The sequence below is a fragment of the Psittacula echo genome, assembly GCF_963264785.1.
Source record: "Psittacula echo genome assembly, chromosome: 5".
In the NCBI taxonomy this organism is placed as follows: domain Eukaryota; kingdom Metazoa; phylum Chordata; class Aves; order Psittaciformes; family Psittacidae; genus Psittacula; species Psittacula echo.
Genome location: NC_137739.1, coordinates 54,026,246 through 54,048,409, shown reverse-complemented (window position 1 = coordinate 54,048,409; position 22,164 = coordinate 54,026,246). Strand labels below are relative to the sequence as shown.

General features: G+C 46.9%; 1 protein-coding gene across 9 annotated transcripts; it reads left to right on the top strand.

The window, feature by feature from the left end:
* The first annotated feature begins 95 nt into the window (after positions 1–95).
* Positions 96–19,609, top strand: VIPAS39 (VPS33B interacting protein, apical-basolateral polarity regulator, spe-39 homolog). Of its 9 annotated transcripts, none has more exons than XR_013957103.1 (22): positions 285–412; positions 881–980; positions 2,297–2,440; positions 3,432–3,470; positions 3,814–3,878; positions 6,420–6,476; positions 7,378–7,470; positions 8,118–8,151; positions 8,554–8,656; positions 8,745–8,772; positions 8,957–9,030; positions 9,567–9,642; positions 9,923–10,057; positions 10,602–10,643; positions 11,036–11,125; positions 11,515–11,601; positions 12,086–12,175; positions 12,649–12,753; positions 13,026–13,231; positions 17,776–18,318; positions 18,614–18,683; positions 19,346–19,609. XR_013957103.1 is itself a non-coding variant. In XM_080620175.1 (20 exons), exons 2-20 carry the CDS (start codon positions 320–322, stop codon positions 13,044–13,046), a joined length of 1,476 nt encoding a protein of 491 aa, XP_080476301.1. In that variant the 5' UTR covers positions 96–235; the 3' UTR covers positions 13,047–14,503. The 9 variants fall into 9 exon arrangements, 6 of the variants coding, with proteins under 6 accessions (XP_080476301.1, XP_080476300.1, XP_080476302.1 ...); XR_013957104.1 differs by having other exon boundaries at positions 13,026–14,486; XM_080620175.1 differs by lacking the exons at positions 17,776–18,318; positions 18,614–18,683; positions 19,346–19,609 and adding an exon at positions 96–235 and having other exon boundaries at positions 320–412; positions 13,026–14,503.
* Positions 19,610–22,164: the final 2,555 nt, after the last annotated feature.

Here is a 22,164-nt window from a genome sequence, read left to right as displayed (position 1 = left end):
CAAGCAGCCGCCCAGATCCCGGCTGCCTGCAGTCCAGCCCTCAGCAGCCCGCCCAGCACCGCCCGCTGGGACTGGTGGCGGGGAGGCGCGGGGCACGCCGGTACTGGTAGTGCGCGAGCGAGTAAGAGCCGCGCCGTGCAGCGGCGGAGGAACTACTCGTCCCGGCGTGCCCTGCGCGGCAGCCGCACCTTCCTCCCCTGTCGTGGTGTGCTGAGCCGGTGGCTGGCGCGGGGAGGTGAGCGGGGCCGGGGGGCGGTGGGGCGGGATAGGACAAGCGGGCCGTGACTTCCCCTGAGGCGGCAGCGCGGTGCCGTTGCAGATGAGCAGGGTTCGAGCGGACGAGGAGGAGTACTGGCACAGCTCCAAGTTCCGGGCCTTCACCTTCGATGACGAGGATGACGAGCTCTCACAGGTACGGTCCGAACCCCCCTCTGCCGCGGCTCGGTGTGAGATCCTCGGGTGAGGCCTCCTGTGGGCTCGGCCCCGCTCTCCGCTGAGGGTCTGTGTTTCGGGGTAGGGGGGGATGGAATGTTGCCTCTTGCCCTGTGTGGAGGCCACCATGGGTTCGCGGCTCGCCCCCCCATGGTGGCTAGTCCGAAATCTCATTAGGACAGTGGTTCCTCACCTGTGCACCAGACTGCAGCTTCTGCTGGTTGACCTGTCAGAATCTGTGTGTCAGTGGCCTTTGGGCTCCCGGTGGTGAGGAAGGACTGCTGTGTCTGTTGAACGCCTACAGGCCAAAATGCCTCCTTTGGAAAAGGCAGTGGAAGCTGAAAAAGCAGTGTTCAAAGCTCTGAAGGATGTTTTTTGGGGGAAATAGAGAACAAAGCACACGTGCAACACTGGTGGTCTTTACACAAGCCCCTTCCTTTGTCTGTAGCTAAAGGAATCCAAACAGGCAGTGAATAGCCTTCGGGATATCGTCGATGATGATGATGACGACCTTGAGAGGGTCAGCTGGAGCGGGGAACCTGTGGGAAGTAAGTGCAAGAAGTGCTGCAAATTATCCTGAGACAGAGGGAGTTTAAAATTAACGCTTAAGCCACATAATATAGTTGAGCTATGGAATACTACTTGTTACCTAATCCTGCACATAAAATCTAATCCTAGTCTTTTCAGGTCACGTTGTGAGCCACTTAATTTACCTGTGTGGATTCACTGGAGACTGAGCAGAAGCCCAAATTACATCAAGGAATGCAGACAAGTGGAGGGAATTCACTGTGCTTTTACTAATATGTAGCCCAGCTTTTAGGGCAGATATTTGGAGATTATGGCATGATATTTATCATCCTCAGCTGGTGTGCAGGATTCTAGGTGATCGTTTCCTTCAGGCTGCTGCCTGAAATGGCACCATTTAAAGTTCTTGTGCTTTGTCCCCACAGCGCTTTCAGGAGACACTCCAAGGTTTAGTGTGTGTTTGTAGACTGACTGTTATTCTTGAAGTTTAAAGGGAATTTTAAGCATTAAGCAAATGTGTTTCTAGTGATGGTGGAAGCAAGCTCGCAACCCACAGACTATATGTTCTCCTGTGCTTTGGAGTTCCTGACAGAGCATGTGGTACTTGCTAGCCAAGTAAATTTCCAAACAGTGGAAATTTACATTTGGATCACCCAGGGGACCTTCAAAGAATCTCTTCTTGTCCTGTGCTGTAGCTCCTCCCTCTGGTTCTGGCCATTTCATTTCCTACCGAGGCCTCTATCTATCAGCTTTTTTGTGCTCTATCATCACTCTGTCCTAAAATGTATGTGTTGTGCAGCTGCATGAAAAATAGGAAAACTATGTCTCAAACAAGCTGGAGGGAGACATGTGCATTGTTGCTGGCAGCATATGCACATTGATAGCTGTTTTGTCTCTGTGGGGAGGAAAACTGTCGTAGTTTTCCAGTGTTCAGGAAGGTATGCTCTTATGCTTTTGTAATTTGAGGTAAGTCTGGGATTATCTGTCTTGCTCTGTACCTTTAGAACAAGGATTATCCCTTTGTTGCATATGCTTTATATGCAATGACATAAAAATGTTGGGTGGCCTATGCATTTTTTTATATAAGCCATAACTAGCTGTACAACACTGCTGAAATCAACCATTTCTGGAGGAGAATGCACAATGTTTAACAAGCACTATTACAGGAGATTAGGATTCTGTGCACTGCATCTGCTTGGTGCTGAGAGTCACAGTTATCAGTATGTGCTAGTGCAGAGCTAACTGAACAGGACATGCTTGATAACATTCCTGCTGTGCCAAAAGATCATGTTTTACAGACTGTTTCTCTCTGTTATGAATTACCTCTGTCTGCACATAGGTATCTCCTGGTCAATCAAAGAGACGGCCTCCAGCAGCACCAGCCCACTGGAGGGCCGAGACTCCAGCCTACAGAAAGGCTCGTCGTCTTATGCTGCTTTTCCCAAACAAGTTTCCTCCTACTCTCTAAGCAGTTTATTCAAAGGTGAGATTGCTCATATACAATGTAGACAAATGGGTTTTCCCTCAGGAGTGTCAAGGGGCCATTGTGTTATCTAGTGTAAATTGTTTTCTCTCAAGTATATTGCAAAACAGAGAAGCTCTGATCTCTTCTCAGTGTGAGAGTGTATATCCTACTGCTCAGAAATTGGAGATTGCCTTGTGCAAAAGATCATATACTCTCATGGTATGGGAGGGTGTTTTGGAGATAATGGGTCCTTAAAAGCCAGGTTGCCACAGAACAGCAAGGTAGAACACAGCACTATACAGCAATCCATTGGTATGGAAAAGAACAGGCTAAAAAGGGACTGGCTTAACCCATGTGTGCCTTATTTGATCTTCAGTACTGTAGAGAAGACAGGTTGATTATCCTTTATATGGCTTTCAGTAGGTTGTTGCTGATGTTACAGTTTGGCCAGCAAAGTATAACATCAGTGGTAGCATAGCTGCTTATGGGGGGAGCTGCGCAGCAGGCTGTGAGGAGACTTACACAGCTTGCAAGAGTTCAGCTCTGTTGTCTCACAGCCGGGCAACAAAACATCTTTTACTTTGTCTCTCTGGGGTGCTTTTTTACTCTTAACTTTGATAATACAGTGATAATGAAAGTCATCCAAATCACAGCCCTGGTGAATGAAGCTGGCTATGTTGCCATGGCCTAAGCAGTGCTGTGTGCTTGGGCCTCTGCTCTGCAGGTAGATGAGTGAATTCAGGCTCTCTCTCTCCTGGCCTTAGCAACAAGAGGGCAGATAGGGCTGGGCTGTGATATGGTTTGTTATGCCACAGATAGTTTCAAAGCCTTGGGCTGCAAGCAGGTGAGCCCCAGCTATGCTGGTGTAGTATGTATCGCTATACAGAGTGGCTTGTTCTACAGTGGCACAGCTGTAGCACACTGGCTTGCAGTGTGAGCTCGTGTTTCCTCTGCAAAAGATGTTGCTGGTAAATAGACAGTCTCTCATGAGTGTTTATTTTGATTTCAGGACGAAACAAACTTCCAAGTTTCCAGTCCCTTTCAGATGGTACGTTTTGAACCCCTGCCTCATTTTGGGAGAGGTGCAGGTTTATGTAAACCAAAGCATTTCCATAAAAGGGAAGTGTATTCTTCTTTATATTGCAGAAAGGGAACTGAATCATGGGTTGCCTGAAAGCCGTTCAGTAAAGAAGTGAAAGAGTTGGTGTGATGGTTTGGGGTAATCTGCGTATGCACAACTGTCAACTGGTGTGTTCAGAGCAACTTTGAATTGCCAGTTGATGCTTGAGCTTGGGTCTTCTACCACAAAAGAAAAAAAGGGAAAGGTGTTTTTGGAGGTGGGTCTGAATCAGGATTTTGATGTGTTACTCAGCTTTGCCTTTCCCTTTCAGCCCTCTCTGACACGGGAGTTAAAAACTATGCCCCAGAGCTGCGCAGACCGAAAGCTGAGTACAAGGTGAGCAGCCTCTGTTTGTAATGTGCTGAGTTCAGAGTACTACCAGGAGAACTTCATCCTCTATTGGCTTCATGGGAAGTGATTAATTGCTATTTCAAACAGCAGAGGACAATGCAGGGTATAGGACAGGAGCTGCAAAATGTATCCTCACAGTAATTTAGGTGTTCTCTGCTTTTGCTCAGTAGGGAGCTTTGCTCGGGGTCTTAGTTACTCCTTCTAATGAATGGCCCAGCAGTCTTTGTGAAAAGTATTTCTAAATAGTGCTTTGCCTGTAAGCTGCTTTCATGCTGGGTCAGGTGAACTGGCATCATGCATGCTTTTTTATTTTTTATATCTAAAGGCTTCTAAAAGGGAGTTGCACAGAGGTGGAACTCCAGTTAGCAGGAATGTTCTTCTCCCAGACAGGCAGTATTAGGTGTTGTAGAATCTAGTGGACTTTGGAACTGGGTGGATTCCTCCTAGTAGGTGTGAGGTTGTAGTTACTTGTCCCCAGGTCCAGCCAGTGACAGGATTGAGCACATATTCCCTACAGATACAGACATTAACAATACTGTCACAGCTGCCCACATGGATCAGCGGAGACAGAAACCAATGTCCTTACCAACAGACACATAAATACACAACACTCAGGCCTGATCCTAAGCCTCCTTTCTGTCTGACCAGGATTGAATTCCACTAGTGGAACACACTGTTTGTCTCTCCAGTAGCTGGTCTTAGATAACCAGTTGTTTTGTAGCTGAATCCCAGGCCCCAGTATCCTCCAGTTGCTGGCACCTAGACCCTTGAGCCCCCTAGGATTCATGGTCCCATTCCAGTTCCTGGTACTCAAGACCACTTATTCTCCTCACTGGCTGGTTGAGCTTGCAGTTCATTAGCATTCATATGAATACACTTGGAATAGAGAGCCCACCCACACAGGAGTTGGTTAAGTATAGAATTTAATGAGAATATAAGACAGACTGCAGTGATCCACTGCAGGGCTCAGTGAGACAGGCACACTAGCTAGCCGTGTGTTTAACTTAGCTGGCACCCTGTAGCACCTTTCCTCTCTAGTTTCCCATGCTTGTTCTTGCATTATTCATTATGATCCCTCCCTTTCCCTGCTTTTTGTCTTTCCCGTAAACTTCTGTAACAAGCCTCACACATTTACACAACCCTCTTAAAACATCCCAGGATTCTCTTTCCCTTGTGTGTCATACTAAGTCTTGTGCCTTCAGAGTTGCATGGTGTTTGAGGAGAATTTCTTTGGTTTACTCATCTTGAAGGATTTTATGCAATGGGGAATGACTTAATCTGTCTCATTTGATGGTGGCAAGGAGTGGCCAAGTTGGTGTGCTCAGATTGCATCTATTGGGTTCTTGGGCATTCTCCACCTGTCCTTTGCTATCTGATCCTTGTTGTTGTGCTTATGTTGATTAGCTGTTAAACACATAATCTAACAGGCAGCACTTCCTGAAAGCTAATCAGGAGAAATAAGTGTGCCCTCTTGTGTTCTGTTCTGTGTATGCAAAGGCAGAGATGCAGGAAGGAAAAGGGTTGTACAGTCTCTTAAAGCAGGCTGAAGTATTGTAAGTGAGGTGAATAAAGGCTGAGGAGCCTCAGTGACAGTCTGAGGAGCTGCCAGTGGACACAGGTGCTGGAGGGAACCTCGATGATCAGGCCATGTGACAGCTGCTCATTGACTTGAGAGACTCATGTCCCCTAACAGGGCTGGATGAATCCATTTTGTTTCTTTCAATAAATCTTCAGTGAATTTAAAATACAGTGTCTTCAGAGCTGGTTCTGGTTATTGTCTTTCTCTGGCTTTTTTGAGGTGGAAGGCTGAATTACAACCACTGGCTCTAGTGTCTCAGCTTGGGTGCATTCTTGGAGTCTCAGTTCAGGAATGGCTCAGGCCACTGCCTCTTTATGTAGTGCTTCTAGATTGTAGTGTCTGCAAGCTGCAGGTGAAGAACTTTGGTCATTGCAGCAGTGACAGCCTATTACCTTAAGATAATTTTGCTACAGGCTTCAGTGCTTTTGTCATGTTATACTAGTTCTGTGCAACTCTCCAGGCTGTTGTCTGAGACTGTTATCCCTGCGTTCTCCACACTGCTGTGGAATGCTCACCAGCAGAATTCTGTCTGAATTGTAACAAGAAACTCCTTCCCCTTCAGTTTTGGTTTTGTCAGTTTTGCACCTGCTTTGCTTGTCTTTCTGAAAGCAACATTGGAGCTTTAATTTGCAAGGAAGACAACCTGTTGAAATGCACTCATTATAAAGAATATGATGACAGACCTTACTGAGGCAATAGAAAAACTCTGTTAGCATCTGAGTGTCTAGCTTCCCTCCCCACCAGCATGCAGGGTCTGAGAGCCCAGCATCTGCTCCTGAACACTGCAGAGACGCATCCTACTATGAACCCCCCTGGAGCAGATGAATAAGTCCCAGAAGCTACACATGGCCATCATTCTGATCCAGCACAAGTAGAAAGCAGCCTGGGGACTGCTTACATGATCTGGCCTCTCAAATCTCTAGAGTTTTTTACTTTTCTTGTGACAGGATTACAGCAATGATTGGAACCCCAAAGATACAGTCAGGCGAATGCAGAGGGGCAAGGTAAGGACTTTTCCACTTCCACCTGCTTGCAAGAGACAGAGGATGGGTGGTCCTAAACTGGCTTACAGTTTCCGATGCTCCTGGCTGTTCCGGGACCAGGGAGGGGACTCATGTTACTTGCAGCATCTAGCAGGGTAGTCTGGCTGCCTGCTTTTTTTGCCAGGTGGCAGTGCTGAGATCACATTAGCTCAGGAGCAGCAAGGCTTTGTTGCATTATTTACCTGAGTCATCTGCTCAGCTAGACTCTGACAGGAGGTATCTGTGCTGCTGTGTCCTTCTCTGCCTTTTCTGCTCCTTGGGGCTGGGTTTATGGAAAAAAGTCCCAGGGTGTGGGGCTTCTTAATTGGTGGCAAATGGAGGGAGGAAGACTGAAGCAATCTTGGTTACACTGGAGCTGGAATCAGGCTCAGCTGTCCCAGTTTGCAGTGAGTGCTCAGGCAGCTTGTGGTTTTACCCTGCACGTGTCTCCTCAGTGCCTCAGGTGAACTAAAGGCTGACAGGCCTTTATGGGGTAAGAAGGGAGGAAGTCTTACAACTCTGCTTTTCTTGTCTCCCCTGTTGAAAGGGCCTTGGAGAGTTCCCTCCTCCTGTCAGGGCTGGTGGTTTGTACTGTGCAGGGAAGTTTAGCCTTGCTACAGGAGTGTTTGTGCTGAACACACCATGTCTGCTTCCTAGCCTGGGCAATAATGAGAGCTAATTCTGCACCCTTTGTAAACAGATTCCCAGGGATCATGGAGCATGTGATTTCAGCTAAATGAGAAGGTCTCTGCTGGTTAAGAAGGCAGTTATTCATGTTGCTGAAAGGTTTATGGGAGCAGAATAAGTAGTACCTTGGGGGTTGGTTCAGCCTGGGCTTGTCTGGTATCCCATATAAGCCTGCTAATACCTCTTCTGTCTCCAGGTTTGCTCTCTTGAAAGATTTCGTTCCCTGCAGGACAAGCTGGTGCTCTTGGATGAAGCTGTGGCAGGGCATGATGGAAATGTCATTACAGCTGTGAGTCCTGCTGGGGCCATATAAGGCTGGGACTTCCTGGGTGACCCCACAGAGGGTGCTTTTGTGCATGCAGTCAGCTGGCCTCGTAATCTTGCAAGATGGGGTGTTGTTCTTTACTTAAAATGAAAAAGTTACTGAAAAGTGTAAAAGCTTAAGACTGGGGATCCCATATTGCCTCTGGCTTTCCTGTCACTCTGCAGAATTCATGCCAGGTTAATAACAAGGAACTTGATCCTTCAGCCTTGCAGATCCTGGCAGCAATTTCTTGAATGCCAAGGTTTAATTTGCTCATTGCAGCATGGAGGATTTGAAGGGTTCCTCCAGTTTATCTGGCTTTCAAAGCATCAGACAACAAATGGGACTGTGTCAGATCTTCCCTTGTTCAGGTCTTTTAAGCCCTTGAATCTCTCATAGAAAGGTTTTTCTTTGTAAATCTTGGTCTCATCACTTAGAAGATTAGCCAGGCAGCTGTGGACCTGGCTCACTGCCTGTTCTGTGTCTGGTGGATAGTAGAATTCAGGCTGTAAGAGCTGTGTCTTCAGAGGCCCTTTGCAAAAGCTTCCCCAGGCCTTGACTAGTTTGCTGTCTGTTTTAATTCTGGTGAAGACTGATCTGTTCAGCTGAGAGCTGCCTCTCTGTGCTCACAGGTCCTGATATTCCTGAAACGAACACTCAGGAGAGGTAAGTGTGACTGGAGCCAGGGTTTTTGTTGTGTGTTTCAGTTAAGGGCAGAGGGGCTAGTTCTTTCACTGAAGTCACAAAGAGAGCATCTGAGATATTGCTACTTTACTGAGCATGAAATATTTTTACAGTGAGTGTAACATGGGAGGGGAGATGGTGAATGCCCATAAATGCCCCAGAGAGGAGTTTTGAGCAGCAGTAAGTGGTAGCAGTGATGGGGTGCATTCAGCTGGCAGCCCAGTGAATGGGCTCTTCAGTGCTGTAGCCTCCAAGACTCTGTTTTGAGATAGGATAAGGTTGTTGGATCCTGCCAGTGGCTTGCAGCTCCGTGCACCGTGCTTGGCCCCCTCTGGCTTGGCAGTGCTAACTTACTTTACCCGTGTGTACATTTCTATCCGGCAGAGATCTTGTTTCGGGAGCTGGAGGTGCGGCAGGTGGCCTTGTGCCATCTGATCCATTTCCTCAAAGAGACGGGTGAGCAGAAGTTGCTTCTGGATCTGCTCAGGTGAGGCTCTTGCCCAGCCTCATGGCAGGGCTGAGCACGCTGCCAGGATCCTGCCTTCAAGTTAATGCTTGCTCATTCCGTTCTGCAGGTTCCTAGACAGGACTGAGGAAGTTGCTGTAAGTATTCCTGGGAGCAGAAGCTCCCTTTCCTCAGGAAAGAGGGAGTGTAGTGGGCAGGGGGAGGCCAGCTGCAAGGTGTCTGGTAGTCAACAAGAGCTTTGCATTCCTGTTTTGCCCTCTGGAGTCCTGTATTTCTCAAATCCATGAGAACAGACTGTGCTGCTTTTCCCTCTCCCTCCAGCTGTCCCAGTACCGGGAACATTTGAACATTCAGGATGTAGAAAAAAGGAGGGAGTTTCTGAAAGGCTGCATTGGGTAAGAAAAAATGCAGGAGGGGTGGGAGGGATGTCAGTGCTTCACAGAAGGTGATGGTAAAGAAAATTAGACCTCTGTCACAGTGCAATAGCTTACGTAGTTTGAGAGGTGATGTTGGTTTTGCCTTAGTGGGAGTGGGTGTTGTGGACACATTGTAAACCAGAGAGGAAGTATTTGTGATCACTAGTCCAGCAGCATTTGCTGCTTACTTGGAGGCAAAGATGCTTCAGGAACCTTCTGAACACTAACCCTTCAGGTTGTAAAGGATGAAAGCTTGGGTGCCTGAGCACACAGTAGCATCAGCTTTGTTTGTTCTGTGAGAGGTGTCATTGAATTTTGCCTTCTCTGGAGCCTTCCTAGTGGAAAGCCAGTTGGAGAGGGCAGCAGGGCAGAAGCTAGCCACTCAGAGTGGGGAGAAGGGGGGGTGTTCACCACATCTCAGTGTGTGGGGAAGATGTTTGGTAGAGAAGAGCATCCTTCTAAGTGTACTGTGTTAAGAGTTGCTGACAGTGTCTTCTCCCTCCATGTCTGACCAGGCTGCCATTTTCAGCTGAGGATACCTCTCATATCCAAGACCACTATACCCTGTTGGAGCGACAGATCATCATTGAGGTATGAAATCTTCCCTGCTGGAGATGACTGGGACTAGCTGCAAGATCTCTGTTCCTGACGTATACCACTTCAGATGTATCCAGCCTGCCCTGGCTAGTGTGGTTTAACTGCTGTCTAAGCTACTGTGTCAGGCATGTGTGTGAAATACCAGATATGAGACTTTATGGCATGTTGAGGCTGTGCTTGTGCATTGCTATCACAACACTATCTCCAGGTCTCTCCCGGCAGCTAGGTCAGACAGTTGCCCTGGCTCATGTTCACTCTCTTCCTGATTCCACAGACCAATGACCGGCACTTGGAGATGTCTGGGCAGTCAGAGATATTTAAGAAATATCCTCGCAAGGCTTCAATTCTCAACATGCCATTAGTGACCACCCTCTTCTATTCCTGTTTCTACCACTACACAGAGGCTGAGGTGAGAGTGATGTGGGATAAGTGTTATGTCTCATCTCTGTATTCCTCAGTATGTGGGGTGGTTAAGCTGGGGCATATTAAGGAAAGAAGGGGAGAGAGGTCATGTTTTATCCCTCAGGGAAACCTGCAGAAAGTCAACGCTCTTTGTCCATCTGAGACCAGTTTGGAGTTTCCTTTTGTGCTCCAAGATGGGACATTGAACCTGGGACAGCATGTCAGGGAGTTGCCTCCTGGAAATCACTGTCTTTTATTTCTTCAAGAAGTCAGAATTGGCCTTTAATCCCATGAGTTCGAGATAGTCATATACTGATTTTGGAAGTGCTGGATGTGGACCAGTTGAGGATGTAGGGGAAACGAAACCAGAGTGCTTATGGAATGGGATAGTTGCTCTCTTCTGCCAGCTGTTCTTCCTGTGGCACTGACATGAGCAAAAAGCAGTAAAAACTTGGGGAGATTCACCCTGTGTGAGGCAAACGTCTTACAAGAGGTATCCTCTCCCCTCACCTGCCCTGCTGAGTTTGCACTGACTTGTCTGCTCTCTCTAGGGAACATTCAGCAGCCCCACCAACCTAAAGAAAACATTTAAGGTGAGTCTCCTGCTGTCCTGGCAGCACTAGCTTTAAAATGTGGGCAACCAAATTGTATTTAGCAAAGGGGCTGGGTAGAAAGAGTTTGAGCAGCTCAGTCCTGAGGTAGGGAGGAGGGCATGGCATCTTTCTTGAGCAGAGCCATTCTGGAGGCTGAGAAAGGAAAGTGGAAGCCATGTGGAAGCTTTCACTGAGTGTACCATGGCTGCAGCACCATTTGCAAGTCCCCACCTCCTGCTCTCTGCATGCTGGCACTGGCCTCAGGCCATACCTCTACTTTCCTGGCTATTGGCTAGGGTCCTGACAGGGCTGGGGCAGATGCCATTCCTGCCCAACCCACACAGGCCGCCTGAGCTTTGCTGGTGCTCTGACTGCAGCTGCCTGCCTTGCAGATTCCTGATAAGCAGTATGTGCTGACTGCCCTGGCTGCCCGTGCCAAGCTGCGAGCCTGGGATGATGTGGATGCCCTCTTCACTACCAAGGTGAGCTGCAGAAAGCCTTGCTGAGGACTCTGTTCCAGGTACTGATATCTACTACTGAGGGCTGGCTTGCTCTGGAGTGACTGGTCAGACTGGTTTTAATTCAGCAGGGCCCAGCACCTCTGCTGCAATACATTCCTTCTCTCCCTGCCTAAGACCTCTGCTGGGCCCAGTTTGGCTGCAGCAACAAGGTCAGAGAAGGGGACTTTCTGCTCTCCTGCTCTGTTATCAAAGGGTTTGCAGCCAGCCTACTCCCAGCCACTGGATGAAGGGCTTTGCCTGTGGTGCATATGGTGGCTGGTGTCATACATTGTGGCACTGGGGAAAAGCATTTTCTGGTGGCTGGAGGGATTGCCCTTTAGGATTAACAGAGGGTTTGGCTCTCATTTCAGAATTGGCTGGGCTACACCAAGAAGAAGGCACCGATTGGCTTCCACCGGGTGGTGGAGATCTTGCAGAGGAACAATGCTCCTGTGCAGGTGAGCAAGGAATTGCTGCTTATGTCCTCCTGCTCTTTGCTGGGATTTGGTGTGTGAGTGATGCCCCAAGTGAGCCTCTTTCTAGCTTGGAAGAGAACAGCTTGCCGAGCTATGGGATGGTAGTGAGGGCTGGGTTCTAGGTCTGACTGCAAGACGAACAGTGGGCCTACACTTGTCTGTCATCTTTCTCCCCATGGTGCATTGCCACCTTCGTTTGCTATATTAACTTTGTTTTCTTTTGCTTAACCTGAGTGGCAATGGTTAACCTGATCCATAGGAACAAGGTAGCCTAGGACTCTGAGCTTTGTGAGCAAAGCTTTACTGCCTCTGGGGCCCTGAACAGTCTTGTCCTAGTAGCTTATTGCCTTAGGAAAGAAGGTGTCGTGTCTGTGTGATCAGTGACCTTGAGAGGTTTTGTGACTGGGGTGAGAGAAGGAGGCAGTAGGTACCTGCAGAAGGGAGCTGAGAGACCCTTCCCTCACAGGTGCTACAGGAGTATGTGCGCCTGGTGGAGGATGTGGAGACACGGCTGAGCCTGGCCACCAAATACAAGTGCCATGATGTTGCCATTGAGGTAAATCCCTGCTCTGTGTGTGAAGAGATGGGACAAGAGTCTTTTTCTCCCTAGCTTTCCTGTGCTCTGCCATGTGCCATTGCTGTTATGTGCCTCGTGGGTTTTGTTTTATCCCTGTTGCTTGGGAGCAGTGGTGCGGTTTCTGGTGGAAAGCAAGTGAGCCAGGAGAATAGCTCGTAGTGGCTCACTTGCTGTGGTGCTGTGGTGGGAACCTGAGGAGGGGGATGAAGAGTTGTGGTGGGAACCTGAGGAGGGGATGAAGAGTTGTGGTGGGAACCTGAGGAGGGGATGAAGAATTGTGGGAACGTGAGGAGGGCATGAAGAGTTGTGGTGGGAACCTGAGGAGGGGATGAAGAGTTGTGGTGGGAACCTGAGGAGGGGATGAAGAGTTGCCCTGCTCATCTCCAGGGCACCATCTAAATGTGTAAGTGTCCTCTTCACTCAGCTGGGTGCTGGTTTTGCTATTTATCTAGACATACAAGGATCTAAAGGATCGCATCCAGCTGACGGCATATAAATGCAAGGTGGAGCGGGGCTCTGCAGAAGAAGAGAAGATAAACAGCGTTCTCAACAACATGGTAAGAAACATCTACTTTTTCTGCCAGAGGTTTTCATCAGAAATGGCTGTAGATTAGGTGTAAGGGTGTGGCTGTCCTACATACTTTTCATCCCTCCTGGGAAGCTAATCTTACCTTTGGGGTTGCATTCAGTATGGGAATGAAGGGTGAAACTGATAGAAATAGCACCCTTTGGCCATAGTTGTTTTTGTTAGGGACTGGGACTCGCTAACTTGGTCCTGAGGCATTTGTGTTCAACACTGATGTTAGTCATGTCTCATTCTCTCTTTTAGCAAATCCGATGGAAGAACTGAGCCCCTGTGAAGCAGCCTGCTTGGCTGCTGCCTTGCCAGTGAAAGAGGAAACTGCAAAACCCAGCCCAGTGCCAACAGAGCAACTCTGTTACTACTCATTGCATGATCAACGTTCGTCAGTTACAGTGGCTTGTGGGACAGTGGCATTCAGGCTGGTTAAAGGCAGCTGCTCCAAAGTAGCCATGGTACTAATCCACCAGGGTTGATTCTTTTTGGAATCTGATTCTCTTTGACTTGGCTATATAAGCCAGGCAGTGTTTTTGTTTACAGAGGAGGTTGCTGGACATTATGTTTGGTCTGAGTGGTGCCTGAGCTTATTTCCTCTCACAAGAGGAACAGGTCAGTCACACTCATGGGTCTCTCCACCAGATGATTCTGGTCAGTCCCTGTAACTCTCAAGCTGGCTTGGGCATCCTCAGTCATGGCTGTGGCTGGAGTAAAGTTCTCCCTGCATCAGAGTGCACTGGGGGAAAGGACCAGCTGTACCTTAAAGCTTTTTTTTTACTTTTTTTCCCTTCCCCCCCTTTTTTTTTTTCTTTTTTTTTTTCTTTTTTTTTTTTGTGGTTTGTTCTGGCTCACCCTAGGAAAAGAGGTGTTGTATGAACTCCTGCAGAGAGCCAGGACAGCAGTCCCTCCCAGTATCCTTGTGCTGGCACTTTGCAGCCCTTGGAAGATCCCTTTATCAGGGAAGAAAAGGCCCCTAGTGTGGAGCTGGTCAGAGCCCTGCTGGGTTGGAAGGAGAGCAAGCAGGGACCCTCTCAGTTGGCACAAACCTGCTGGTCCCAGCAGCTCTTTTCTCAGTGTTATGCCAGGAAGGATTGAATTGCACTTTCACAGAAACACAACTCCTCAGGCAACTGCTGGCTTCATCCTTCCAGACCTCACTTCAGTTCCTTAAATAAAGCTGTATCTTTCTCCTTGGGCTGTATATTTTCTTCCTATACTGAGCAATTCATCACTGTGTGTGCTAATCCAGAGCAATTTATCACACCTCCCACTAAGTGAGCATGCGGGGTATTTTCTCATGTCCTGAAAAGCCTAGTGTGTGTCACCATGGAGCAGCTTTGCTTGCAGCAGTATCTTACTTCACTCCTTCAATGCTGTCAGTACAGATGAATTAATTTTAATGTAGGAGACTTCGCTGCCACAGAGGTGAAGGTTATGTGTAGTGGTGTACCAGTCTGAGGGCAGGTTTGGGTTCCGGCCTCCCTTTTTTTTCCCTTTTGGTATTTGTTTTTTTTTCTTTTTTTTTTCCTCATTGACTTATTTAAGTTGGAAGGAACCTCTTAATTATCTAGTCCAGTCCTGCTCAAACAGGGTCACCTGGAACAGGCAGACCAGGACTGTGCCTATTTGGGTTTTCAGTATCTCCACAGCTGGAGACAACTTGGCTTCTGTGGGCAACCTCTTCCTGAATTTTACCACCCTCACAGTAAAAAGGTATTTTCTTGTCTTCAGATGGACTGTCACATTTCACTTTGTGCTCGCTGCCTCTTGTCATCATTTGGCACCTGTGGAAAGAGTCTTGAGTCCTTAATTCCCTCTCATCAGGTATTACACACATTGAAAAGTTCCCCCGACCCTTCTCCAGGTTGAACAGTCCAAGCTTTCAGCCTCTGCTCATACGAAAGATGCTCCAGCCCGTTAGTCATCTTTAGTCATCAGCCCTTTGCTGAACTCTCTCTGGTATGTCCATGTCTCTTGTACTGAGGAGCCCAGAGCTGGACACAGCACTCTGGATTTAGAGGGGAAGAATCACTGTTCTTAACCTGTTGGCACCATTCATCCTAAGGCAACCCAGGATGGTGTTGGCTAGGGTAAGGTTTGCTGCCAGCTCTCCCATATGCCCCAAGCACAGACACTGCTTGGTTGTAGGAGTTGGAATGGTGATTAGAACGGGATTTGTCAGGGAGCAATGGGAGAAACTGAACGTACCCTTGGAGGAATCTGATGAAACCATAAAATAAATCTTTACATCTGTATTTTCTAAGCATGGGTCCTGGATGCCCCTGTTGTGATTTGAACAATGATACAGATGTATAAGGAGATGTGTCAGTTCAGCAGCCAGGGGAGCTGTGATCTGGCTATACCTACTGATACCCTAATCTCAGTCTGCCGTTTGCAGGATGCAGTGTGCCATGTGCACCCTGAGAGCATGGGTAAGTGCTCTTCAGCCTGGGCCTGCAAATGGGGCTGCATTTACATGGACTTTTAACTGTACTTTTTTTCATAGCAATTGAGGTAGAACTCACTAAATGTTTTTCTGCTAAAAATATTGAAGGTATGGAAACTCCCCTCCCTTTTTTTTCAGTTGGGAAGCAGAGGATGCTGTTGTACAAAAGATCATTATTTGCTTGGAAACGTACTGTGTGCCAAATATTAATTTAGTTGTTTGCTTTTTTTTACCAGTCCTATCCCAGTGTGTTGGAGACATCAACCCTGTTCTTTGGATGCTGGCTAGTTTAACGCCCATTTTAGTTTAGTCCCACCCATTTTTGTGGCTTTTCAAAATTCTCCTCATTTGACAAGAGCCTGGTTGGTGACTGAGATGCCAGGTTGCTAAGTGTTCACTCAACAGAGAAAGCATCTCCCTAAATGAATGGCAGTACTGAAACAGAGATGGCCCTCTACTTGTTTCATGGGTGCAGGGTCAGTTGTAGCAGACAAGCTGCTTGCTAGGCTCTGAATACCCAGCCAGGAGAGGAGATCAGCCTGCATCACTACAGCAACTGTTTGCATATGAAATGTCAACTGCCCCATAAACTCTTATATAAAACAAGACAAGTGGGGAGAACAGTTCTCCAGAGAGATGCGTGAAATAATAAAATTCTCTTTCTAATCATCCCAGGGCAAAGAGGAAGGAGGGATTATTAAATGGCTTTTTATAGATCTTGACTGCTAGCCAGATCCTGAGGCTTGGCTGTTTCAGCCAAAGGCTTTATATCAGCCTGCGTGAACCGGGGCCAGGCAGCTGAGCTCTCTGCATGTTCATTACTGGCAGAGGGGCTCCCTGCTCCATGTCATTCTGCTGCTGCCTTTGCCATGTAGGAACAGTGATGGGGAGCAGCCAAAGTGGGCGGGCAGTCAGTGGTCCCAGTCTGGGGGTGGTGGTTTGTGTTTCACCTGCATGTGCAGAGCACAGGTAACCATGGTGCAGTGCCTGGAGCTGCTGGTCAGTGACCCGTGCTGGTTCTGTGGGCTCTTGGGTCCCTTTCTCCTTGCTTATTACAGCAGACCTGCAGAAGCAAGGCCTTGCATGCTTTTAAACAATCAGTGCTCAGCTGATAGCCTGGGCAGATGTTGTGTTCCTCTGTTGCCTTCTGGCACATGGGCTGTCCATCTGCTCTGTCATTGAGCCTGCCATCCAGAACCCCTGTGCTATGTACAGCCTTGTCACTGCCATCCCTCTCGTCAGGTAAAACAAACCATGACATTTCAAAGCCTGGATGTGCTGCCATCATTTGGGACCTCATGGGGCGCAGCTCTTTCTGCCTCTCATGATTTTATTGTGAAATGTCATCGCAGACCTTGTTGGTCTGCAGTGATTGGTCACTTCCCCAAGTCCCCAGCTGCTGGAGTCATGGGAACACTTTAGGGATTCAGCTTGCTGTTTGTCTAGAAGTTGTAGACTTTGAGGCTATAAATGTAAAAGCATGATCAAAAGCGGGAGCATCCCCTCTCTTCCCTGGTACGCTCGTTTCAGCTGCCTTTGCAGCCCTCTGGAGAGCTGGAGCACTTGCGTTGCTACAGTGTCATTGTAAGGTTGCAGCACCAGTGCTCCTGGCCAGGAGCCTATCCATCCATGAGTGGGGGGCGAAGGGAACAGACTGCACTGCTGTGCAAGCAACATGCCCCTGTAGTGCCCCAGGTAAAAGCCCTTTTTGCCTAAACTTAGTAGCAGTTCTTCTGAGGAGTTGCACTCAGTGGTTCCCCTGCCTGTGGGATTCAAAGCTGGGCCTGGGCTGGCAATAATTTTGTTAGGAGGGCAGTGTGGGAAGAAAACCCTCCTAGAGGAATCCTGCTACCATACAGTTAAAGCTGGAGTGGAAATAGTGTACATAGAAGGGAGTATCGTGCACAAGAAGTGAATGGGCAAAATGAGGTAGTATGTGTCATCTTCACCAGTTTCTCTGATCAGCATCCTAGGGGTCACTCTTCCTTTCAGGAGCACTGCTTTCCATGAACCTGCCATCAGTTGCTAAAGAGCTACCATTTCCCATTGTGAAACAATAGTAACTCTGAGCCTAAACAGGGGAGCAGGAGCTGAGATATGCTTTCTGAGCAAGCACATGGTCCAAAGTCTCTTTTTCTCTTCCTTCAGGTCCAAATTCTATTTCCATGAACATGCTGTTCCAGTTGCTGGACTACCTCTGACCATCAGTATTTCATTGTTCACTTCTGCATGCACATCTAATTCTTGTGTAGCTGAATGCTCTTAAAGCAGTTACAGTGCTCATCATGCCATGATGGCTGAGTTGCTTAAGTCTTTATATGCAGCCTGTAAGTGGCTCCTGTTAAGTAGAACGAACTAAAGGAAATATAAGCTATCCTACTTGTTACTATTAATTTCAGCATTCCTCTCCTTAAATGATCCTAAACCAGAGGTTTCAAATAAACCAGCTTTGATTGATTGGTTGCCAGTGCAGTTCTACACGAGTGGGAGATGAGAATATCTCTTCACACCTGTGTGCACAGTGGTAACTGACATTTGATTTTGTTTGTCCTGCAGGGAAAGTAGGAGTCAATGCTGAATGGCTGGTGATCGTTTTCTCTGCAGCCCTGAAGAGCAGCACGTGGCAGAGCCTGCCTCACCAGAAGGCACTGAAATTACTCAATGACCTCCGTTTCTCTTAACGCTACCCCATCTGTGCAGAGCACAAAACTTCCTGCCCACAGTTTGTGTGCAAGAGTTTCATCAGCAAAGATTTTGCCTCTTCAGTGACTCAAGAGGAGTAAGTAAAGGGTTGAATGCTGATGTACTACTTGTCCAGGCTTCCTCTTTGCTCTGAAATTTGCTTCCTTCCACAGCTGAAGCATGGGTTGTTGAGTTGAAAGACACTGAACTGTTTGCTGCCCTTAGGACCGCATATGTGCCAGGGAAGATTGCCTTAGGTGATACATGAGCAATAAAGGACCTGGTCCTTTAGCCTGAGTTATTTTGTCCTTGGTTCCTGTTTGGCTGCTTTGTTGTCTGAAGCCAGTGATCAGGGCTGGGGCACTGAATGCAGAAAAAAATTCCTATGGGAATACGTGGAGAGGGCAGTGCTTACAGGTAAGAACTTATGCTACATCAGGGACTGGACTACTGAGGATGTTAATGCTGCTTGAGGGAAAGGATTCCTGCTTGTGCAGGGTTGTTCTAGAGCCATTAGGCTGAGTTTTGCTCTGCAGGGCACAGTAATGCCTGGAACACTTTAGATTCAAGTATCCAAGTCTGATTGTTTCTCAAAGACCCCAGAAAGAGACTGGTAGTCAGACACTAAATAAACCCACTATTTACCATTAATTAGCAAGCTGCTTCAGACTGTTATTGCCCATAAGCACATCCACTTGTTCTTTCTTCCCAGAGCCTTTCCCTGGTTTCCCTGACAGCTGCATGACTGAGAGAGTCTCCCTTTAGCCAGCTGCTGGAAATAAGTAAGCTTGTCCAGAGCCGTATTTCTCTACTATACCAGGCATCCTTTAGAGTCTGGCCTACAAAGCAAGGTGGGCCTATCAGCACCAAGACATCTCTTCCTTCAGCTGCAGCAGAGCCTGGTGTGACATTGGATGAGAGGACTTCATTCTCCATAGCTGCTTCCGACATTTTCTCAGAAAGTCCAGAGGAAACAACTATTATTCTAAACCCTCATAAACTCTAACGAAGGCTATATCAGAAAGCTTTGCTGAGATCTCATCCCAGCCTCTTCCCAGGGCTGAGGAATGTGAGAACCAGCACTGTTCATTCTTAGTGTCTCCAGCCAAATACCCAATGTACACATTTGCTTCTACAAGTTTCACCCTTTAGGCTGCTCAGCAGACTTGCTCCTCTCTAACTGCCCGAGTCTGGCCTTATTTTGGTCTGAATTTGCTTATTACCTAGTCATTTTGGCCTACAAACTGCTTCTGTTTCATTGGGTTTCTGTTGCCGTTTCACTAGAAAACTGAAATACAAAACCAAATTACAGTTATTCTGTAGTGGCTACAGAATAAGGGTGCAAAGAACTAAACAGGAGCGGGTTTGTTTTTTTTTTTTTAATTTATTTTTCCATGGGGGATCTTCAGGCAGCCATTGGTGCCAGACAATAATAATGATGTAGTCTTTCTGTTGAGACAGGCTTTCATCAGCACTTATTCATATTTCCTTGCTGGTGATAAAGCGCTCCACCACCACAGACTGAATGATATTTCCTTCAAGAAAAAAAAAGGTAACTAGATATTCTGTACAAATCCACCCAGGACAAAGCATTTTTTATTCCCTAAACCCGCTAGTTCAGCTTACAGTATTCTCTCATATTCTTGCCATCATCTATCATGCGTTTCAGTACAGTTAGCTATTATAAACCACTGCCTGGTTTTGCCTCACAGGAAATAATTTCTGCAGTGAGGCCAGGGATTAGTTACTTATGTTGTAACTAAGCCCCTCACTTAATTACAGTCGCTGACAGCAGCTGTCACCACACCTGTATACCAGTTATTGTGTGTGCCATTTGTCTTACATCTGGGCTTTACAGTGAGCCCAGTCGGCAAACACTAAAGCCTGGGAGCTGCCAGGACGTTGCTATCCATCACTGGTAACTAAAATATGTCTATGATTTTTTTTTGTCTTTTTAATCAACTCTGAAGCAGAATTGAAAGACAGACAGTGGTACAGTCTGGTTTACAGATTCTGCTTCACTTAGCTCCTGGAAGCAAACAAAAGATTGCAGAAAAGAGCTGATGTAGGGATGTGCTTGCTGTCATCAAAATGCTAAGAGCTGCAGTTGCCTTTTCGACAATCAGGAGAAGGTAGAACTGTACTTCCTTGGACAAAATTCCAGATAATTATGGTGTATTCTGCTGCACTTCTTACAAGGGTGCAAGTGCAGTGTGAGTCTCTAATCCTGCCTCTGGGTGCCCTGTGGTGCAGGGAGGGCATCTGTTTCTACCCCAGTCTGGGCTTGTTGCAAAGGAGGAACTGTAGTATAGGGCTTTAGTCCTGCTTCTTTGATAAACTGTGAGAAAGTGAGGGCATCTGCTTTCTTTCCTGACCAGGACTTTCGCTCCAGAAAGAGACCCATGTTGTCTCTGTATGGGAGGGCAATGGATCTGCTGAAGGCAGGCTCCTCAATCCCTAGCAGCTCTCGTACGTGTCGTGAAATCTCCTGAAATACAAGACAAAATACCAGAAATCCTCATTTCACAGGACAACAGCTAATACCATTCATTCTGTGTCAGAGCAGCAAGAGAAAGAATGGAATTTCTGATTTTTGGAACAATTTCACGCTTGAAGTTGCAACTCAAGAGGGATCTGAACCCATAAGCCCTGTATGACATTGTAAAGCAAAGCAGATTTCTCCAGATTTACTGTGGAGAATGGCACTGCAGCTGGTCTCTTCATGGCACATATAGCTCTGTTTTCCTCTTTGCACTTGCAGAACAAATAAGTTATGGGTGAATGAGCTGGAGTCTATTCTGTGTAACTCAAAACCATTGCTGTTTGCTAAGTTATACTGTCAACAACAGAGTCTACGCAGAAGAGCTGTAAAAACTAATTAAGCCAATAAGCCATACTACTCAGTAAGAAAATGATGGGTGACTGAGCTGCCTGAGCCAGCTGGACCTGGAACTGTCAGTGAACAGAACCCTGCCATCATTTTTGAAGTCACTTCTGTGAACGTAACCTTCAACCAAAGCCTTGAAATACAATTCACAAGTTTTTACTGATCTTTCACAGCTTTTGCTCAAAACTTTTCCCCAGCTTTGGCGTGACTCTGAAGAGCAGTACCCTACTTTGTGTGACACCAATAGAATACAGGATCAGTATCTTCAGTGGTCTCAATATTTAGAATACCAATAGAGTGGAATTAAAACCAGCAGTAACTTCACTTTTTCATGCTGCACAGCCTCCACATAATTCATTGTGCAGCTTTCTACCAAACTGCCATTTCCCCTAATTGCAAAAATTTTCTATCACACTGAGCTGATGCTATCACATTCATTTCTATAGTAACTATCTTGGTTTCAACTGGTTATAGACCTTCATTGATATTTCTTGTTGGGTTATGTGCTCAGGGTTATGGCCTTAACTTTGTACCTGCTCCAGTACACACTTCTGGAAAGACCCACAGGGCCACAACCTACTCAGAGCTCTGCATACTTGAATTCTATCAAAGTTCTCTAAACCACAAATAACTAGCAGGAAAGGGCATGATCTTCAAGAACATCCAAGTTCCACTGAAGTCTGTAAGATGTTCCCAATTCACTTGCAAGCTTTGGAAAACATTACAGAGAGTCTTATTCCCAAGCTTGCTGCAGTATCGTAGCCCTATGGAATTTCAGTTTCTACAGGAGGAAGAATGGGTTACAGCTGATATCCCTAACCCATAGCTTAGTGTTTCTCAGCAGTTATATTACCACCATGCATAATCCCTTTATCCCAAATTGAGGCTGAGGTTTTCAAAGCTTATAAAATTATGCTATCTTTGGTAAGTACAAATGACTAAAAAAGGCTGTCTCTGCTTTCTGTCTAGAAATGCTCTCAAAGGGCTCCTGACTGAAAGAATAAGGATTATAATTTGATGCCTTCTCCTCTAACCAACAAAGTCATGGCACTAGGCAAGGTTTTTGGTGGCATATTTTGTTTCAAATGGTTGATTGTGCAGCCAGACAGAACCATGGGGAAATAGCTTTTTGGTGCTCTAGAATAAAACTAAAAGTGTTCATACTATAGTCATTGGAGCATAAAGATTTTTCTCTCTTCCTGGTTATTTGAACTCTTACCTTGTGTCCTCTTGTTTTGGGGAAAGCAACTTTAAATTATGATGTGAAAAAAAGGCTTTGGGTCTGTAAATGCAGGCCTGAATCCCTCTGTGGTTTCCAGTAGGGACAGGAAGGAGGGTAGTGAAATTTAAGTCAACTTTCTTATTTTCTGAACTTT

What these genes read in the sequence shown, in the direction of transcription:
- VIPAS39 (XM_080620175.1), top strand. Translation starts at nt 320, where the DNA reads ATGAGCAGGGTTCGAGCGGACGAGGAGGAGTACTGGCACAGCTCCAAG. An exon ending in GAAACGAACACTCAGGAGAG is followed by an intron (nt 8,152 to 8,553) that starts GTAAGTGTGACT and finishes TCTATCCGGCAG; the next exon opens with AGATCTTGTTTCGGGAGCTG. An exon ending in TTTCTGAAAGGCTGCATTGG is followed by an intron (nt 9,031 to 9,566) that starts GTAAGAAAAAAT and finishes ATGTCTGACCAG; the next exon opens with GCTGCCATTTTCAGCTGAGG.